At 55.7% G+C, this 16,070-nt stretch overlaps 5 protein-coding genes across 5 annotated transcripts; 2 read left to right on the top strand and 3 right to left on the bottom strand.

The window, feature by feature from the left end:
• The first annotated feature begins 2,554 nt into the window (after positions 1–2,554).
• On the top strand, positions 2,555–3,909 carry F5Z01DRAFT_484238 (uncharacterized protein). Its single transcript, XM_046260108.1, has one exon. It carries the CDS (start codon positions 2,661–2,663, stop codon positions 3,522–3,524), a length of 864 nt encoding a protein of 287 aa, XP_046120629.1. The 5' UTR covers positions 2,555–2,660; the 3' UTR covers positions 3,525–3,909.
• Positions 3,910–4,295: 386 nt separating this feature from the next.
• On the bottom strand, positions 4,296–6,179 carry F5Z01DRAFT_634280 (uncharacterized protein; the record flags this gene model as incomplete). Its single annotated transcript, XM_046262042.1, has 4 exons — positions 4,296–4,405; positions 4,460–4,628; positions 4,681–6,074; positions 6,137–6,179. 4 exons carry the CDS (start codon positions 6,177–6,179, stop codon positions 4,296–4,298), a joined length of 1,716 nt encoding a protein of 571 aa, XP_046120628.1.
• A 3,835-nt stretch (positions 6,180–10,014) lies between these two features.
• F5Z01DRAFT_483536 (uncharacterized protein) lies at positions 10,015–13,072 on the top strand. Its single transcript, XM_046260101.1, has 2 exons — positions 10,015–12,719; positions 12,776–13,072. The coding sequence occupies exons 1-2, from the start codon at positions 10,335–10,337 to the stop codon at positions 12,992–12,994; spliced, it is 2,604 nt and encodes an 867-aa protein (XP_046120627.1). The 5' UTR covers positions 10,015–10,334; the 3' UTR covers positions 12,995–13,072.
• Positions 13,073–13,149: 77 nt separating this feature from the next.
• Positions 13,150–13,971, bottom strand: F5Z01DRAFT_618176 (mitochondrial carrier domain-containing protein; the record flags this gene model as incomplete). The annotated part of the gene is made up of 1 exon (XM_046261021.1): positions 13,150–13,971. The coding sequence occupies one exon, from the start codon at positions 13,969–13,971 to the stop codon at positions 13,150–13,152; it is 822 nt and encodes a 273-aa protein (XP_046120626.1).
• A 279-nt stretch (positions 13,972–14,250) lies between these two features.
• Positions 14,251–15,393, bottom strand: F5Z01DRAFT_483316 (uncharacterized protein). The gene is made up of 2 exons (XM_046260097.1): positions 14,827–15,393; positions 14,251–14,751 (listed from the first exon to the last, which is right to left on the bottom strand). The coding sequence occupies exons 1-2, from the start codon at positions 14,942–14,944 to the stop codon at positions 14,531–14,533; spliced, it is 339 nt and encodes a 112-aa protein (XP_046120625.1). The 5' UTR covers positions 14,945–15,393; the 3' UTR covers positions 14,251–14,530.
• Positions 15,394–16,070: the final 677 nt, after the last annotated feature.

Raw genomic sequence — 16,070 nt, 5'->3', positions numbered from 1 at the left:
TACTGCGCTGCAGCTGCAGGAGACCTCGTGCCGGAGTGAAGAATTGATGAAGAGGGTCAACGCAAGGAGCCCGGCGTGTATGTTGTGCGACGCAATGACGTCCGCAGCAGAGACTGCGTCTGTCACGACTGGAGTCTCACGACCCGATGTTGCTCCCCGGTGAGATGGTAAGGTAAGGTACAGGTACCTTGGGCGTAGTTGATGACGCCAAACCAGGAATCCCGTCAACAACTGAGCAATCAATTGCCAATTTTCAGACTGTTGTACAGGAGCGTCCAGTTCTCTCGATGAAAGTCGGGGAAGGTGCAATGAGATGAATCACGTGCTGCTCGGACAGTCACTTGTCACCACGTCGGGCGAGGACTTCAAGCCGGCTCTCGACGACTTGTTGACGACACATCTTCCATCTCCAACGCCTTTTGCGTTTACCGAGGTGGAGTACGGTGCTCCCCTCCCTCTCCGCGATGCACCAGGAAGCAAGACGACCACTTGGCGACCCTTTTTGCATTCCTTTGCCCCGACGCCTTGCGCGCCCATCCGGTTCGACCCGCGCTCGCCCACAGTGCAACTTTGATAGCGTAACAGAAACCCCAACGCGTGCTGCCCCGACTCCAGCCGATGCAGCACTTCGGTGAATGCAGAAGATGCTTCCATTGACCAGCTAGCCCGCGCCCAGTAGCAAGAAGGCGCGCTATCGGTTGTGCTGACCCGTGGGACAGCCATCAACATGGTCGGAGGAAACCCCGACGGTTCACCGCCTGGGCAGCTAGGGTCGTCGCTTGACTGGCCACTATGCCACGAGGTGGTGTCCTGAAGCTTGCGAAATGGGAAAGACGGAAAGACTGACCTTGCTGAAACTATATGTGTTGGCTCTTGACCTGCCCTGCGGCGAGGGAGATCCCGCTGCCACGCCCACCGTCATCTTGTTCAGGCTTCAATGTCGTTGTCGTCGTTCACTTATCAGTTATCGCAGATGCTGGGTAGGTTCGCGGGGCACAGATGATGTCAACTGTCACGGCTGGCCACGAAAAGCGTGCCGATGCAAAGTTTGCAGAAGAACAGCGTGCGAGATGTCGGGAAAGGTATCGTGCGAGCAAGTTGGGAGAAGATGATTTCAACTTCCTGCTGATTACATAGCAACACCTGAAATGAAAAGGTCACACCTGGCGCCCACGAGGCGATTATCGTCGAGCTGGCGCCATAGATTGGCCTACGGCAGGGCCCAGGGCCCACGATAGGACCATTGTAATGACTAAGAGTGCTGCGAGCTCTACGCGTGACTTTGGCATCTCTTTCTCCGAGTCTTTGGGCGCAGACACACGAAGAACACTTTCTTATTGTTTCGCTCTTCTCCGTCTCTTCTTTTTTTACGTTCTCGGCATGCGCTGTGGCCGAACGATTTCAACGTCTGATCTGCACTAACATCTACCCCTCTGGGCCTCTGGGGACCTCTGGGGATTTGCCTACTAATCACGATGCCCTCGGGTAATGCCGCTAATGCGTCAAACAATCGCGTCCGCCGAGGTTGGCCTTGTCGATTTCGCGACCAACGACGAAGTACAACTAACTGAGGGCACTGTACCTTTTTTCCAGGTCTACACCAATGTCACGCTTTCGGTTCGGTAAAAGTGCATCTCAGCCTTTCCAAGGTCAGAAACAGCGACAACCTTCTGCAGGAACATGTTGCCTCGTTCATGTACAACTCACCCCTCCCCTCGCGATCTCAATGCGCAAACGCGATGGTACGAGCCCTCGCGAATCTGGGGTCATCGCAGCTTACGAGGTGGCATGTACACTGCTTTCCCTCCGTCAACAACGCAGGGATACGATAATGGCTAGAAGAACGGTCTCCAGAGGGTGTCGTCCTTATCAATCAGATTGGCTCGATGAGATCGGATGTCGCGTTCGTCTGGGCGATAATTACACGACAGCCGCCGCATGCCAGCACACCGTCTGACTAGTCCTCCGAAATAGCCATACTGAAGGTGGTTTCTGGTCTATGGCGGTCGTCAAGAAGAAGCGACAATAAGTGGTGATACTCCAAAGGGACTCCAGTCGTCATTCTTCTGATCAAGTAGCCGCTGGTGAGCGACATAAGCCAGCCCAGAGCGCCGCTCGTTTGGCAGGCATTGCTGTCGGTGTCAAAGCGCTCGTGCCTATTCCCAACACCACAATTCTTCTCCAAGGGGCGGCACCTGAGAGTCACAAGTCGGCCGTATTTGTGACAAGCATCTTGTGATGCATCTGGCGAAATAGCCGTAGCTGACGCGAAGTCTTGGCACAGCCGACGTTGAATCAGGCACGCCTGTCTCGCATTTCGTTTGCTCGTGGTCCAACTTGTTGTGGGCAAAGTATCTGTGCTCGCACAGCCTGCCGTCTGCAGCCCCAAGCGGCTCTGCTCAATCTCTCCTGTCGTCAAAAGGCCTTGGGAAGCGGAATTCCGGTCCATATCGAGGTCCGTCCCAGTGTCCCACCGCCTCGCGCTGATGCCTACGATCGGTATAGGGTCCCTCGGCAAGGATGCGCGCGCTCAACAAATTGAATCCTCTGACGTGCACACTTGATGTGAATCACTTAGTATAAGACTCGTATGCGACTCGATCGAAAATGAACGCCAAAAAGAAGAAGAAAAGCTTAAATTCCTACTTGCATTGCTCACAATGGCGAGTGCCGACTGGAAGCCACTTTCAGCCTCTGTCTCCTTGTATCAGCCATATGATTCCAGTCCGCCGCCAACCTCACCAAGCCTCATCGTCCTCTGCACCTGGTTTGCAGCACAAGAGTCGCACATTGCCAAGTACACCAGTCCGTACATTTCCTTGTACCCATCGTCGCCGATCCTCATCATCCGCTGTCCGGCGTCTCACCTCTACACGCCCGGTGCAGTAGCCCGGGATCTGACGCCCGCATCAACCTACTTGGAATCTCACGCGGAGCAGTATCCCAACAGGAAGATTATATGCCAGATCTTTTCCAATGGAGGCACGGGCGTGTTCGCCTACTTGCACAAGATGCTCCGGGTTCGATTGCCGCCTAGAGTCCTCGTCCTCGATTCGTGCCCTGGCTACTTCCATTGGATGAGAACGCACAAGGCCGTCATGGCATCGACGCCAGCCCTTCTCTCGCCTGTCGTCCATTTTGCCATAGGGGTGGAAGTTCTACTACACCGTCCTTGGGGCTATGAAGCTCCCCAGAACGCGGCTACCATGCTCCTGAATTCACCAGAACTCACAGATGGTGAACTGTGGAGGCTATACCTCTACGGCACGGGTGATGAGATGGTGTCGTTTGAGGATGTCGAGCGTCACGCGCTCGAGGCTGAGGTAGACAGGTACCTTGTTGTGAGGAAAGAATGCTTTGAAGGAAGCAAACACGTCGCCCACGCAAGAGAGGATGCGGACAGGTACTGGCGCTGCATCAGGGAAGTCTGGACAGATGCCCTAAATGAGGACAGAGTATCTGGCGCGGTTGCAGGGGCTGAGGTCGTAGACAAATCTGGGATCGGAGGCCTGGTGGCACCATAGAGACAACAGATTAGACGAAAATCATACTGTACACATTATTAAGCTGTCAATTCTACGGAAGAGACATGCTCCCATGCCCAGCCCGCGCATCGTAAGCAGTACCGTTGATCGATTCCAGACCAACCCCCCGGACCATTCATCCCAAAACGTAACGCAGCGGATGAGCAAGATGAGTTATAAATCAGAATGTGAGAGAATCACAACTGGACGGAAGGAGAACCCGAATGGGCAGCACATTACACGTCAAGGCTCGTCGAAAGAGTCCCAAAATGCGCCGCCGCGCCACGCCATTAGAAGCAGATACCGAAGCCACCGAAAGAGAAGGCAGACCACATGGGAGAAGGCTTCAGTGGTCGCCCTCGACATGTGTGAAGACTGTACGTCAGTGATAGAAGCAGCCCATGCCGGCAAGCACACCCAACGATGCGCGACCTAATATGCATGGAGCCAGCATTGGCCCCCTAAAGCCCGCCGGGGGAAGCCTCAACATCAGAAAGAAGTCGGTGTCAATGATGGACGTCTGATCATGGACTCCGCAGCCCGAAAGGCGCGCGCAGGAAAAAGATGGAGCTGGATCAGTCGGTACACGCAGCAACCCGCCGGTCCGCCACAATGAAGATATCAAAACTTTTTTTCGTAAACCGATGTCAGGCACACATCAGGCATGTCGGACGGTGTCTCTCGACACAGGTCAATGTGGACGAGTCTCAATCAGGGTTGCCCCCCCCGTGAATATGGCACGACACGACGGTTCAAGGACATCATCGTCACTCAGGAGGGGGGAGCTGGTGCTCCCCCGGCTGGGGCTCCCTGCCCGCCTTGTTGCTGCTGATACATCAAAGACTGATACCACAGGGCGAGGTAGTTTTGGTAACCGCCGTCTGTGTATTCGGTTAGCTTCATTATCGAGTGCGAGAAAAGGTCGAGAAACGTACACTGTGCGTAGGGGTCGCTGCCATCGGCTGCTGCGGGCGGTTGCGCGGGCGGTTGCGCGGGCTGGTTAGCAGATTGGTGGTGAGCGTCACGTTGCCCATAACCTCCACGGTCCTGGTCGTGGTGACCACGGCTACGACCACCTCCACCACCTCCGCCACTCTTCTGTCTCTGCTCGATGGTTAGCAAAGATTCAGCCATTCTGGCCGACGAGAGAACGTACCACTGCCTCCACCTTCTCCTCAATGGCGATCTTAGCCTGCGCGATGGCGTCCCTCGAACCAATCAAAGCGATCTCACGCTCGACCTCCCCCGGGCCTGAAGACTGGGCGACATTGATTTTGCAGCCGGTAGTGCTTTGCATCTCGCGAATCGTCTCGCCTCCCTTACCAATGATCATGCCAACAGCATCAGACGGTACATATACCGCGTCGTTGATCTTGTCTGCCCCTCCACCACCGCCGCCGCCGCCGCCGCCGCCATCTCTGCGTTGGTGGTCTGGCCGGCCAGCGCTGGCACGTCCTCCAATGCCGGGTCCGCCGAGAGCTACCAGACTGGCAGCACCGCCGGGCGTCTCGCCGCGGCTGTCACTGTCCACAATCTCCATGATGGCATCCTTGGCCTTCGCTGCCGCTTCCGGTGTGCCGATCAAGTTGACAGGGCGAAGTCCATTGACACTCTTGGATTCTCCGACGATGTTGATGTGACATCCCGAGCGTTCCTGGAGGTCGCGAATCGTTTCTCCACCGCGCCCGATGATGAGACCAACTGTCCGGTCCGGAACCATAATCTGCATGTGGTCCTCTCCATCCCGCAGAGCAGTCGCACCGCCTTTGTTGGCATCTCGAGGCTTGTCGGCTGCCCTGTTCAAGGGACCCATACCACTGTCATCGATAATGCGGTCAATAGCCTGCTTCACCTCGGCCCGTCGGTGGCGAGGTCCGCTGATTTTGCACTGCCTGAACGGCCCGCCATCGCTGGCCGGCAAAAACTGCACTCGGCAGCTGGATTCGGATTCGATACGGCGGAGGTTCTCACCCTGGCGACCGATGATGAGGCCGACGAGGCTTGACTCGATCTGGATGACTTCGCTGTTATCGTCGCCGCCACGAAGGGGCGATCGCTCGCGGCCGTTGTTGCGTGGCGAAAACGCCCTATTGCGACCGGGAGAGTGCGATCGATCGCGTCCGTAGTCTCGACCGTGGCCGCCGCGACGTTCGTCCTGGTAAGGGTTTGATCGGTTCGCGTAGTCGCCGCGTGGAGGCGAGCGCGATCTCGAGCGCCCATATGGCCTGTCCTGGGCACGATTGTCATTGCCATAGACGAGGGGCCTGTCGTACGAGGCTATGCCCCTCTCGGCAGCAGATGCGCGGACTTTGGCCAGGTTATCGTTGAAATTCACAGTGCCAGAGTTGACAGGCCGGATGGCGCTGAGGTCGAGGCTACCACTAGCAGCAGGAGCAGGCAGCCCCGGGGCGCCTGGGGCATATCCAGGCGCTCCGGGCGGAGGGGGTTGGTACCCAGGTGCGGACTGCGATGTGGTCGGGGGAGGAGCATAGGCTGGGTTCGTCAATGTCGGTGTTTGCGATGGGGTTGTGGTGGCAGGTCGTTGGGCAGCTGGTATTATCGCATTAGATTTCAGTTCAGGCACAATTCAGACGCAACCCAACGCGACTTACCCAGTGCTGCCAGCAGATTTTGTATGTTTGTTGCGTCGGCCATTGCAGCGGTTGCTTGATGAATCGTGATTGACACTTGGAGCGGAAGCAGATGATGGTTAAAGAGTAGAAGATCTTGATCACTGACGTCGCGCGAGGTGGAGGCCCAGCACAGCAGCTCAATCAATACAAGGACGCAGCAGAAACGCTTCGTATTACGCGCAGTAATATGATGGCAGAATGCGATGCACAATGATCGGCGATTGTGGTGATCTCTTGTTGATGGCGAGGTGTCAAGGACTATGCGCAAACAATGACTTCAATTTAGCAAAGTTCTGACGCGCACGATTCCTTCACCGCGAGCAGTAGATGAGCAGGGACGACGATGCAGCGCTTGACAGGGTGTCGTCGCTATAAGGTCGTGAGTACTGATGGACAACACTGCGTACGGAGTAGGAAGGGAGAAATTTGCGATCTGTTGTCACGATGTGGTGGTGAAAGGGAGAAAGAGTCATGTGGTGGCCAAAGATCCGTCGTGCCTGGCGGCGCTGTTGATGTGGGGCAGTCAGTAAGGCGAGCGAGGAAATGAGGTGGAAGAAAAGGTGAACCCTCACCAAAATGTGGTCTTTTTTTTTACCCTTTCCGACTGCGTTGTCGTTTCGGGTCACGGTTTGACATTAGGTGCATGACAAGCGGATCAACAGGTCCGCCTAGACCCGGTTGAATGTTATTGCGGGCGACTGGACCCCGTTAACAGAATCCAGTGATCACGAATCATGGCAACGAACTTGAATCTCTTGAGCGCAGAAACTGCAGGACTGGGTGGGTGTAGTTCAAATGGCGATCGATCACATAATATAGTTGTACGAGGCGAATTGGATAGCAGGACATACCAATGCCAGAGCCAGATCTGTGCATGCCTGGAGATGGTGACCTTCCTCGTTAACAGGACTAGAAGCTATATCAACTCTTAATAGGCTACCTCGTGCTCATGAGCCTACATCTTGCTACGTACTTGATTAATCATCGGTGCGCTTTGAAGCAAGGCATGACTACAGATCTTGGGTCTTGCTCTTGAGACGAATAGATTGATGAAGGATGAGTCGGCCAGCACAACGCTGTACGTAAGTACGGAGTACCTTGCAGACAGATCGGCGCTCCACAAAGCTTAGCATGAAGTCGATACAAGTCAGTACCGAAGTCAGTGCCTGGGCAGTGCCCTATTGTGTTGAACAGTTCGGATAGACTGGCGAGTAGTTGCTAGCACACGTCAGCGAATGACGAATGGGCGCTGGATTTCGATTTCACACCACGGTGATCTGCGGCGCCGAAATGCTACGAATGCAACTACGCACACGACATGGACGCAGGGGCCTCAGGCTCCAACAAGTGGGTTTCCGGAATGCGCGGGTGCCAGCACGTTTCTTCTTGCAGGCTTGCAGCTGCATGTACGTACAGCACTAGACGAATTGTTTGCACTTCCATCGATGATACCTAGGTACATAGCACTGACAGCCAAGGCTCTGCAAAAACAGGAGAGCATCATGTCCTATCACTGATCTGATGTCCACTGTCTTGTTAACTGAAGTTGTTGGACACTGGACCCTCTCGCACGGCACCCATTCACTGTAAGACGGTGTAAGCCCCAGCCCCTCCGTTGGTGGGACTGGCAGCTCGGCACAGTGGTGTGCCTTCAGGGCCACTTACAAGTACTTGTACATAATACTCCATAAGAGGACATGGCAGTGCCCTCGTATTGCGCCGCCCGCCATATCGGATAGAGCAAGGGCCCGAGACTAGTTTCCAACATCGCCTGCGTCGCGAAAGCAAAGTGTGTGCCGGATCGATGCAAGGCCAGGAACACTTGCACGAGCCTAAAAAAGTCCGGCTTCGCCATATGACGCGGCAGGCTTTGTTGACCAATGATGGAGGTTGCGCTTGCACTGCCATGCCTGAGATGGGATGCAACCTGCAATCCAGATCGCTCCATGTCGAGGTCAGAGTCCAGTCTAACACAAGGTAGTGCCCAGAGAAGGAGCCGGCCGTGAGCCGAACGGTTTTGTTCACCTCGTTTAGTGTCCTGTTGTTTCTTGCAGCTACATGTACTCTAATTACTACTCACTCACCTTCCTTACTCGAGTCTCTCGGTCTTCTGGTCCTCGTCACTTATAACTCTCGCAAACATTAGTTCAGTCGCTACGCAGTCGCTCAGGATCAGGACGCCTCGGTCTCTGCAGCTTCTTACGCAAATCCCATCAAGACCAGCATCACCTTTCGTTGCCGCGGGTTCCGGTTGCGCCTCTTTGGAATCTCGTCATTGATCAGCGGTTGGATCTCGAAGTTGCCACAGCTACTCCCTCAGCGACTGCCAACATCTTTTGCCCGACGACACCTGCTTCTGCGACATTGCTGGGCACGGGTAGCCAGCCCGTCACTCAGACCCAATGTGCACCCGAAACGTGATCGAGTATACCAAGTGTGGCCATCAGGTCCTGCGGGGCAACACCAGATGCTTCAACGAGTCCTGCCCTGGTCGCCGCGACGACATCTTGAAGGTGGATGACAAATGTCCGCAATGCGACCATCAAGTCAGAGTCCGGTCAGCACGGTGGTGTCCTATGGGGTGCAACTGCGTGGTCATGTAGAAGACCCCGACGGCAGGAGGGAGGCCTGCGCACACATATCGATATAAATCGTCTTCGCATCTTCACGGCACGAAATCGCATTGCTTTATACCGGTCCATTCGACTGCGCACGCATTCGCGCATTCGCAACATATTGGCAGTGGCAGCGGCCGCGGCGCCCGACACGTATCTCTTCCTTTGCGACCACAAGGGGAGGTGCGCTGCATGATCTTGAGAGACGGCTAAAGCGGATAGACGCCCAGGTTGAATTCGGCGGTTTGGACCTTGGCCCGTCGTTCTGGAAAGAGGGGTCTTTGCGCCAAGAGGAGAGTGTGAAGGACAGGGGGCTTGCACAGCTCGACATTCATGATTCGGCAACGTTCATGATAACTGGCAAAACTGGCGTGATATTGGTGTCGACGAATAGCACCTGCTAGCAAGGTATGCTACGAAGCAGGGAACTTGTAAGATCAAAGGAAGCCAGAAGTATCAAAATTACGACCAAAAATCAAACTCGCTTGAACTTGGGGGCGCAAAAGATGTATGCGCTGTTTGTTCAGGGCAGGGAGAGTGTTATTATCCGTGGCTCATAGTCCAGTCGGGTCGGGTCGAGTCCAGTCTCAAGTTCTCAACAGTCGCTGCTCCCCGTCGATTAGCGCTTCCCCGCCAAAGGCTGCCCGCCCGCCCGCTGGGTTACAGGGGTGCTTGGCACGCAGCCTTGGCCAGCGGTAGGCCAATCCGCGCCCTCCTCCAGAATGACGTTCGGTGGGAGGCACCTTCCCCCAGCCCTGCTGGCCACTCACCTTCACTCCATCCCACAACCACCCGTTTGGCCCAGTCCTCCGCACGTGGCTTGCTTCAACTTTCTTGGTGATTTACTTGCGTAGGAGTAATTGCTCTCGTCGCTGTGTTTTCGAATCGACACGACGACCGCGCCACTTCACTAAGCTTGACTCTTGTTGGTAGCTCGCGTGGTGCGACGCCGCAATGGCGACAAAGAAAGCCCGCCAGAGGATCAGCTATGGTAAGCCAGCTTGCGCAGGCCTCCTATCCAATGTCGCGTGCGGAATTTGATGGCACACGCCCAGCATGTAGCCAATCGATATCTCCTTGCTCGAGATCATGGCCTCAGTGGTAGCTGACCTTACTTGCAGTCATTGAAAACCCTCGGGCTTCAGCGGGCGGCCATCGACTAGGCGTGTGGTGTGTCGCGGCCGATTCGACCAACAATATTCTGTGAGCTCTATCGACCGTAACACGAGAGATGGCATTCACTGAACTTGCGCAGGTACTCTGGAGGCAAGGATGGAGTGATCTGCGCTTGGGACATCAATCTCGACCAAAGCGAGAATCGCACAATCGACCAGTCTTCTGCGGCCTCCGCCAAGACGACGACCAAATTTCGCGCGGAGGTGCAAGCCCACCACAACACCGTCCGCGACCTTGTCCTTGCGCAGAACAATACGGCTGTCGTTACAGCCTCCACGGACTTGACGGTCAAGGTCTGGCGACCACACTCTGAGGCACATGCGGAACCTCTCGAGATCGGGCGGCATGCCGATTATGCCAACCGCTTGGCAGTGCCGCCCGGCGACATGGGCCTCAACTGGGTAGCTTCTGGAGGTCTCGACAGGAAGGTCTGTCTCTGGGATCTCAATGGTGGTGGCAAGACCCTCGAGATTGACACGCAGGGCGAGGACAAACCGGAAAAGGGCTCTGTATACGCACTGAGCGCCGGGCGCAATATTATTGCGGTCGGCAGTCCCGAAAAGACGGTGCGCTTGTACGACTCTCGATCGGGCACCAGATTCTCCAAGATGGTTGGCCACACGGACAACATTCGCTCCATCCTTATTGGCGATTCAGGAGAACTCATCTTGAGCGCCAGTGCGGACAAGACCATCAAGATGTGGAGTACCCGAGCTGGTCGCTGCCTGTACACCTTCACCATGCACGATGCCCCTGTTTGGGCGCTACGATCTGATCACCCGGAACTTCGCGTCTTCCACAGCGCTGACCGCGACGGTCTCATTGCCAAGACTGACGTGCGTGGCAAGCTTGAGGACATGGACAACGGTCTGAGCTTAGCTGTGGCCCAGGAGCACAACAAGGTATGGGGGATGACCGTTGCTGACGGGCACATATGGACGGCGACAATGCAGTCCTCCATCAACCGCTGGGCCGATATCGATATGGACGACTATTCTTACCTGAGGGAAAGCATGAAGCGCCATAGGGGTGCTTCAGTCGCGTCTCGAGGACCACGACCAATGTCAATTTCTGCGGTGGATGGCTCGGAACAGAAGAAGGTATCACCACAGTCGATTCTCCAGCTCTCGAATACAGCCCCTGTCCCCTTCCGACCTGCGAGTGTCTCCGCACCGGCAGCCGCAGTTGCCAAAGGGGGGGCCACAGAGTCTCCGGCTGCTGCTCCCACTACCGGAACACAATTACCTGGGCTGTCGCTAGATGAGCCATCCGTTAAACCTATACACCAGAACCCCACGGAGACTATTGAAGGCCAATTCGGGCTGCTCAAGCACCAGCTTCTCAACGATAGGCGGCGGGTACTGACAGTGGATACTGCGGGCGAGGTAGTCATGTGGGATCTCATACAGTGTCGACAGATGGAGAGCTTTGGAAAGATGCATCTGGACGAGGTCGCTGAGATGAGGAACACACCCGAAGCCGTGGCTCCATGGTGTCATATTGACCTTGCCTCCGGCAATCTCACTGTCGTTTTGGAGCAGTACAACTGCTTCGATGCGGAGGTGTACGCCGATCAGTTGAAGCTCGAGGAGGCAGTGGAGTTCAGAGAGGATCAGAGGATTTCGCTGGGTCGATGGATCCTGCGCTCCCTGTTTGCAAACCTCATCGATGAGGAGCTGAAGCGTGACGAGGTGTACCGAGCAGCACTGAACGAGGGTGTGGAGAAGCGGCAGGTTGCAAGTCGCGCCAATGCGCCTACATCCATCCCTCTCCCTCCACAGAATATGGCTGGCTGGGAGACACCAGATCAGACGACAACGCCCAGAGCGAACGGGCTGCACATGCCCACTACGACCCCAGGATTGGCCATCAACCAGGCTACTCCAGGCCCAGGGCTTACGGGTGTGTCTGAAAATGCCGTTGCGACGCCGCTCAGCCCTCTAGAAAAGCGGCAGTCACACACCAGCCGCCCATCAGGGGATCATGATTATTTCACAAGCACGATTGGCCCAGCTGATACAGCGGCGAAGGCCCCGGCCACGCCCTCCACGCCAGCTGCGGAGACCACGGACGCCGACAAAACCAAGGACAAGGCTCAGGACACGGCAAAGTCACCCACGAGTGCGTTTGGCAAAAAGTTCCGCATGTCCTTTGGAACCAAGAAGATTGGGCGCTCGGCATCGCAAACCGCCACCGAGAAGCCAGTCATTCCAGAAGAGAAGGCGGAAGAGTCCGAAGCCTCGTCAACCCATGAGAAAGAAGTCGAGGACAACTTCCTTGGCGTCATACAGAAGATGCGAAACGACTACGACAGACAGCTCATTGAGCAGCCTGACCAGTTGGTCGAGACGCGCATGTCGCCAAGCTTGCCCAATGAGACGCCCGTGCTCAAGCTTCCGCCCAATACCAAGATCTTCATCCAGGAGGAGACTTCTGGCAGCGTTGCCAACGTCTACGAAGGTACCATCGCAGGCGTCGGTGCCGATGCCGATGTGATAGAGCACAAGGCCCCCATGTGGCTTGGTCATGTCCTCCTTCAGAACCAGATCACGTCCAAGGAACCGGTTAAGATCTCCTTTGTGCTTCACCCTCTGGGCGACTTGCCGCCAGTCGCCTCAGCGGATGGCAACAACAGGCTCAACGCTAACCGCATGCTGCGTGTTAAGAAGATCATTGGTTATGTCGTGGAGCGGATCGAGCAACCAGCGGAGGAGCCGGAGGAGAATCCACTGAAGCCGGAGGAGTACATGGAGCTCTACTGCAACGGCCAGGTACGTTTGCTGACTTTGCTCCCCGTGAACGAGTCCAGATGCTAACATTTGTCCAGTTGCTGGATCCACTGATGAGCTTGGCGACACTGCGGACTCACGTCTGGAAAAGCGGAAACGACATTGTCCTTCAGTACAAGGCGAATGGCCGCAAGGAGATGCGATTTGCGCCGCCGCCGGAGGAGCCTGCTCCCGAGCCTGAAGCCGGTCAGGATGGCGGGATCATAGGGGAGGCCCAGCCGACAGCGCCACCTGCGGCTCCAGCGCAAGCGACATGATCCCAGGCTGAAGCCGTATTATATACCGTCTATCTTGTATATACGCACACCAGCGCTCCGTTTCTATAGCGTTCCTATCTTTTCCCCATAATCTATGTATACAAACTCAACCATTGATCGTACACAAGCACTGTCGCAACAATGTTCTCGCCGTTTCATAACGTTGCGCTCATGGTGTTGACCACCCACTGATAACTCCCCAGGAAGATGAACCCCCCTATTGATATCCACATCGTCCTAGGCGCCAGTCCCGCGAAGAATGGCCTGATGCCCTCCTTTCTCGCGATATCACGAAATGTGCTCCCGACCGACACTCTCTTCTCGGACAGCATGACCCTCGTCTTGAGCACGTCGAGCGGCGTCGTCAAGCCGGCCGCGACCGCACCCGCCAGGCTTCCAAACACGGCACTCTCAAGCGCAGGCACGTCCCCCTTGGTGTCGCCCCGCCTCCTCCGTCCCCACGCCTTGAGCGCCTCCCATATCGGAAACTGAATGACGGTGAACGGAACCTCGCGAAAGACAGTGATGCCCCATCCGCGGTAGAGCTCCCGCCACATCCTCACAAAGCCCTCGGACTGCCGCAGACTCAGAATCGCCCGGAAGGCATCCCCGCTCCGGCCCCCGTGCAGTCCCGCCTGCGCCCTCTGCTTGACCACCTCTGTCGGCACGCGCACGGCGCACGCGGCGACCTCACCGCAGCTCCCCGCCAGCATGTGTCCGACGGCCGTGTCCTTGCCGTACAGCGACTTGACGCTCTCGTATGTGCAGAAGAAGAAGGCCGCGCCGGGCGCGGAGCCGACGAGCGCAGAGCCGATGCCGCGGTATATGCCGCTGAAACCGCCCGAGGGGAAGAAACCGGCGGAGGACTGGAGGCGTGTCTTGAGAGTGTCGAGGGGGAAGAGGGAGAGGTCGACGGTTGTGCCAGCCATGGCGCCGGCGAGCAGTGCCGTTTGGAAGGGGGGGTTCTTTGGGTCCATGGCTCGATGTCTCGGCGTCGCGATGGCTAGGTCGAGGAATTGATTGAACGAGAGGACGGCCGTGGGCCAGGCTGAGCAGGTGCGTGAGATGGGTGGTCGCGTGTGGTATTAGTCTAGGTGTGATGGTGGTCATGGGGAAAATTGGGGGACGCCGAGTTTAATCGATAAGAATGTTTATCGTCAGGGTCCCCCCCAGTCGGCTATGATGAACTACCCTATGCTCGGCAGCGAGCGGCGACCGAGCGGCCAATATCCAGGGCGCGCGATGAGATCACCTTCAATTCCTCATTGATTAATTTTCTCATTTTTAATGCTTTGCGGAATAGCACACGTCGATGGACAATTGGTCTGTGGGTGCAAATATGGCTGACAGCAAGGGATGCCATTGACGTAGATAAACACTGATCAAGCCACAAACAAGGCTTACCCTTGTGGTGAGTAACAATAGCCATCAAGTCCATAGACCAGTACCAAAAACAATTGACCATGCTGATTGACTCAAGGTAATATCATCCCTAACACCCAATGACCCGGGTTTACTCGTGCATCGTAATGGTCCTCACATGTTGTCCTTGACGCTGGTGCCCGCCTGAGCCGACTCCTCCGCCGCGCGTTTCGTCCTCTCCTGCAGCTTGGCCGTCTCCTCAGGTCCCCTGCCGCTGCGGTCTGCCTTGACGGCCTCCTCGCTGTCCGAGGCGAGCTCGGGCTTCCAGTGGCCCTTGCCCTGCTTCTGCTTCTCGAGCGAGTCGGACTTGTGCTTGGAGTAGTCAATGTTGTCGCCTGCGATCAATCCAGTTAGTCAAATGTCCCTGAGGTCATGATGAGGGGGAGAACCGGCGGGGTTCCGTTACATACTGTCAGAAGACTCCTTGAGGCCAAGACGGCTGGTAGACGTGAAGGCCATGCCGCGCGAAGAGGCAGGGGTCATAACAGCGCGCGAGGCGCGCAGGGCGGTGATACTTCTGGGGAACATAGTGTTTTGAAGGGTCAATTGACTTGTTGAGAGGATGATGGAGATTTTACTTGTGCGTGTAGCAGAGAGGAGCGATGATTATTATTGTGGTTTGCGTTGCCTGTTATGAGCATCGCCGTCCGTACAGGCAAGGCAGTACCTTAGCCGAAGAGTACCGTAGATTCTGACGTCACCATTGGTCATGGCTCGTCCTTGTGCTCCGTCCTCCTCCACGTTTCGTTCGGACCTGAACAGGAGCAATAGCAAGCTCACGTCTACTAATCTACTGGACTAGCACTTACGTACTACGTAGTAAGTAGGTAGTACAGTGGGGAGAACGGGGTGCATACATCGAGATAGAGCCGTTCAAATGCAGGGAACCTATCTGCCGTTTGACACACCCTTTCCTACGCAGGTACGAACTCCTGGTCGCCAAGCAAGGCCGAGACGTAGAGTCATCACCAAGGCGGGGGAGCAAGCCGAGTTCATAATGAAAGTTCAAACATCGTGTATTCTCGTCTGGAAGATCATCTGCCACATGGCAATGTACAAAGCGCTCTGACGAAAAAGTCAACAACATCATGGGGCACGAAGGACCCAAATCGCTATACCCAATGCAACCATGCCACGACTTGCTCGTGTCATCCCAAGTCAACAACCCTTCCAGATAATAGCATTTCCAGACGAGACACCCAAAGCATCATGAGCCGGCTCGATCAGAGCTCGACCAACAAACAGACAGGCCCAAGACCCCCCAATGCCCAAAGCCCATATAACCAAAGCGTGATACAGAGAAGTGAAAGGCCGCAGGCGCAAAGATAAATGTACCAGCAGCTCCTCAATCCAGTGCCAGAGGGCGAGTTGCATGTGCTCCGTCTCCAAAAATTCGACAAACTCCGCTGTGTTTCAACCCAAGGAAAATGATATCCAGTTCCGGCTCCGAAGATGCGCATACAAAAACCGTCAACCCGCTCGTGTTTGACCAACACCTGCTTGCCAAAAGCCCAGTACCCAGATGTGTAAAACCAGACAAACGCAAAGTAGCCCGCTCGCCAGTCGAAAGAAGTACACCTCCCTCTCTAAGTGTGTTTTCTCTTCTCTTTGATGAGTTCGTAAATCCGTATCGTGATCGCGACATGAACAAAAA

The sequence above is a fragment of the Emericellopsis atlantica genome, assembly GCF_019669845.1.
Source record: "Emericellopsis atlantica unplaced genomic scaffold F5Z01scaffold_6, whole genome shotgun sequence".
In the NCBI taxonomy this organism is placed as follows: domain Eukaryota; kingdom Fungi; phylum Ascomycota; class Sordariomycetes; order Hypocreales; family Bionectriaceae; genus Emericellopsis; species Emericellopsis atlantica.
The sequence above is the reverse complement of the archived record's forward strand: the minus strand, read 5'-3'. Positions and strand labels throughout refer to the sequence as shown.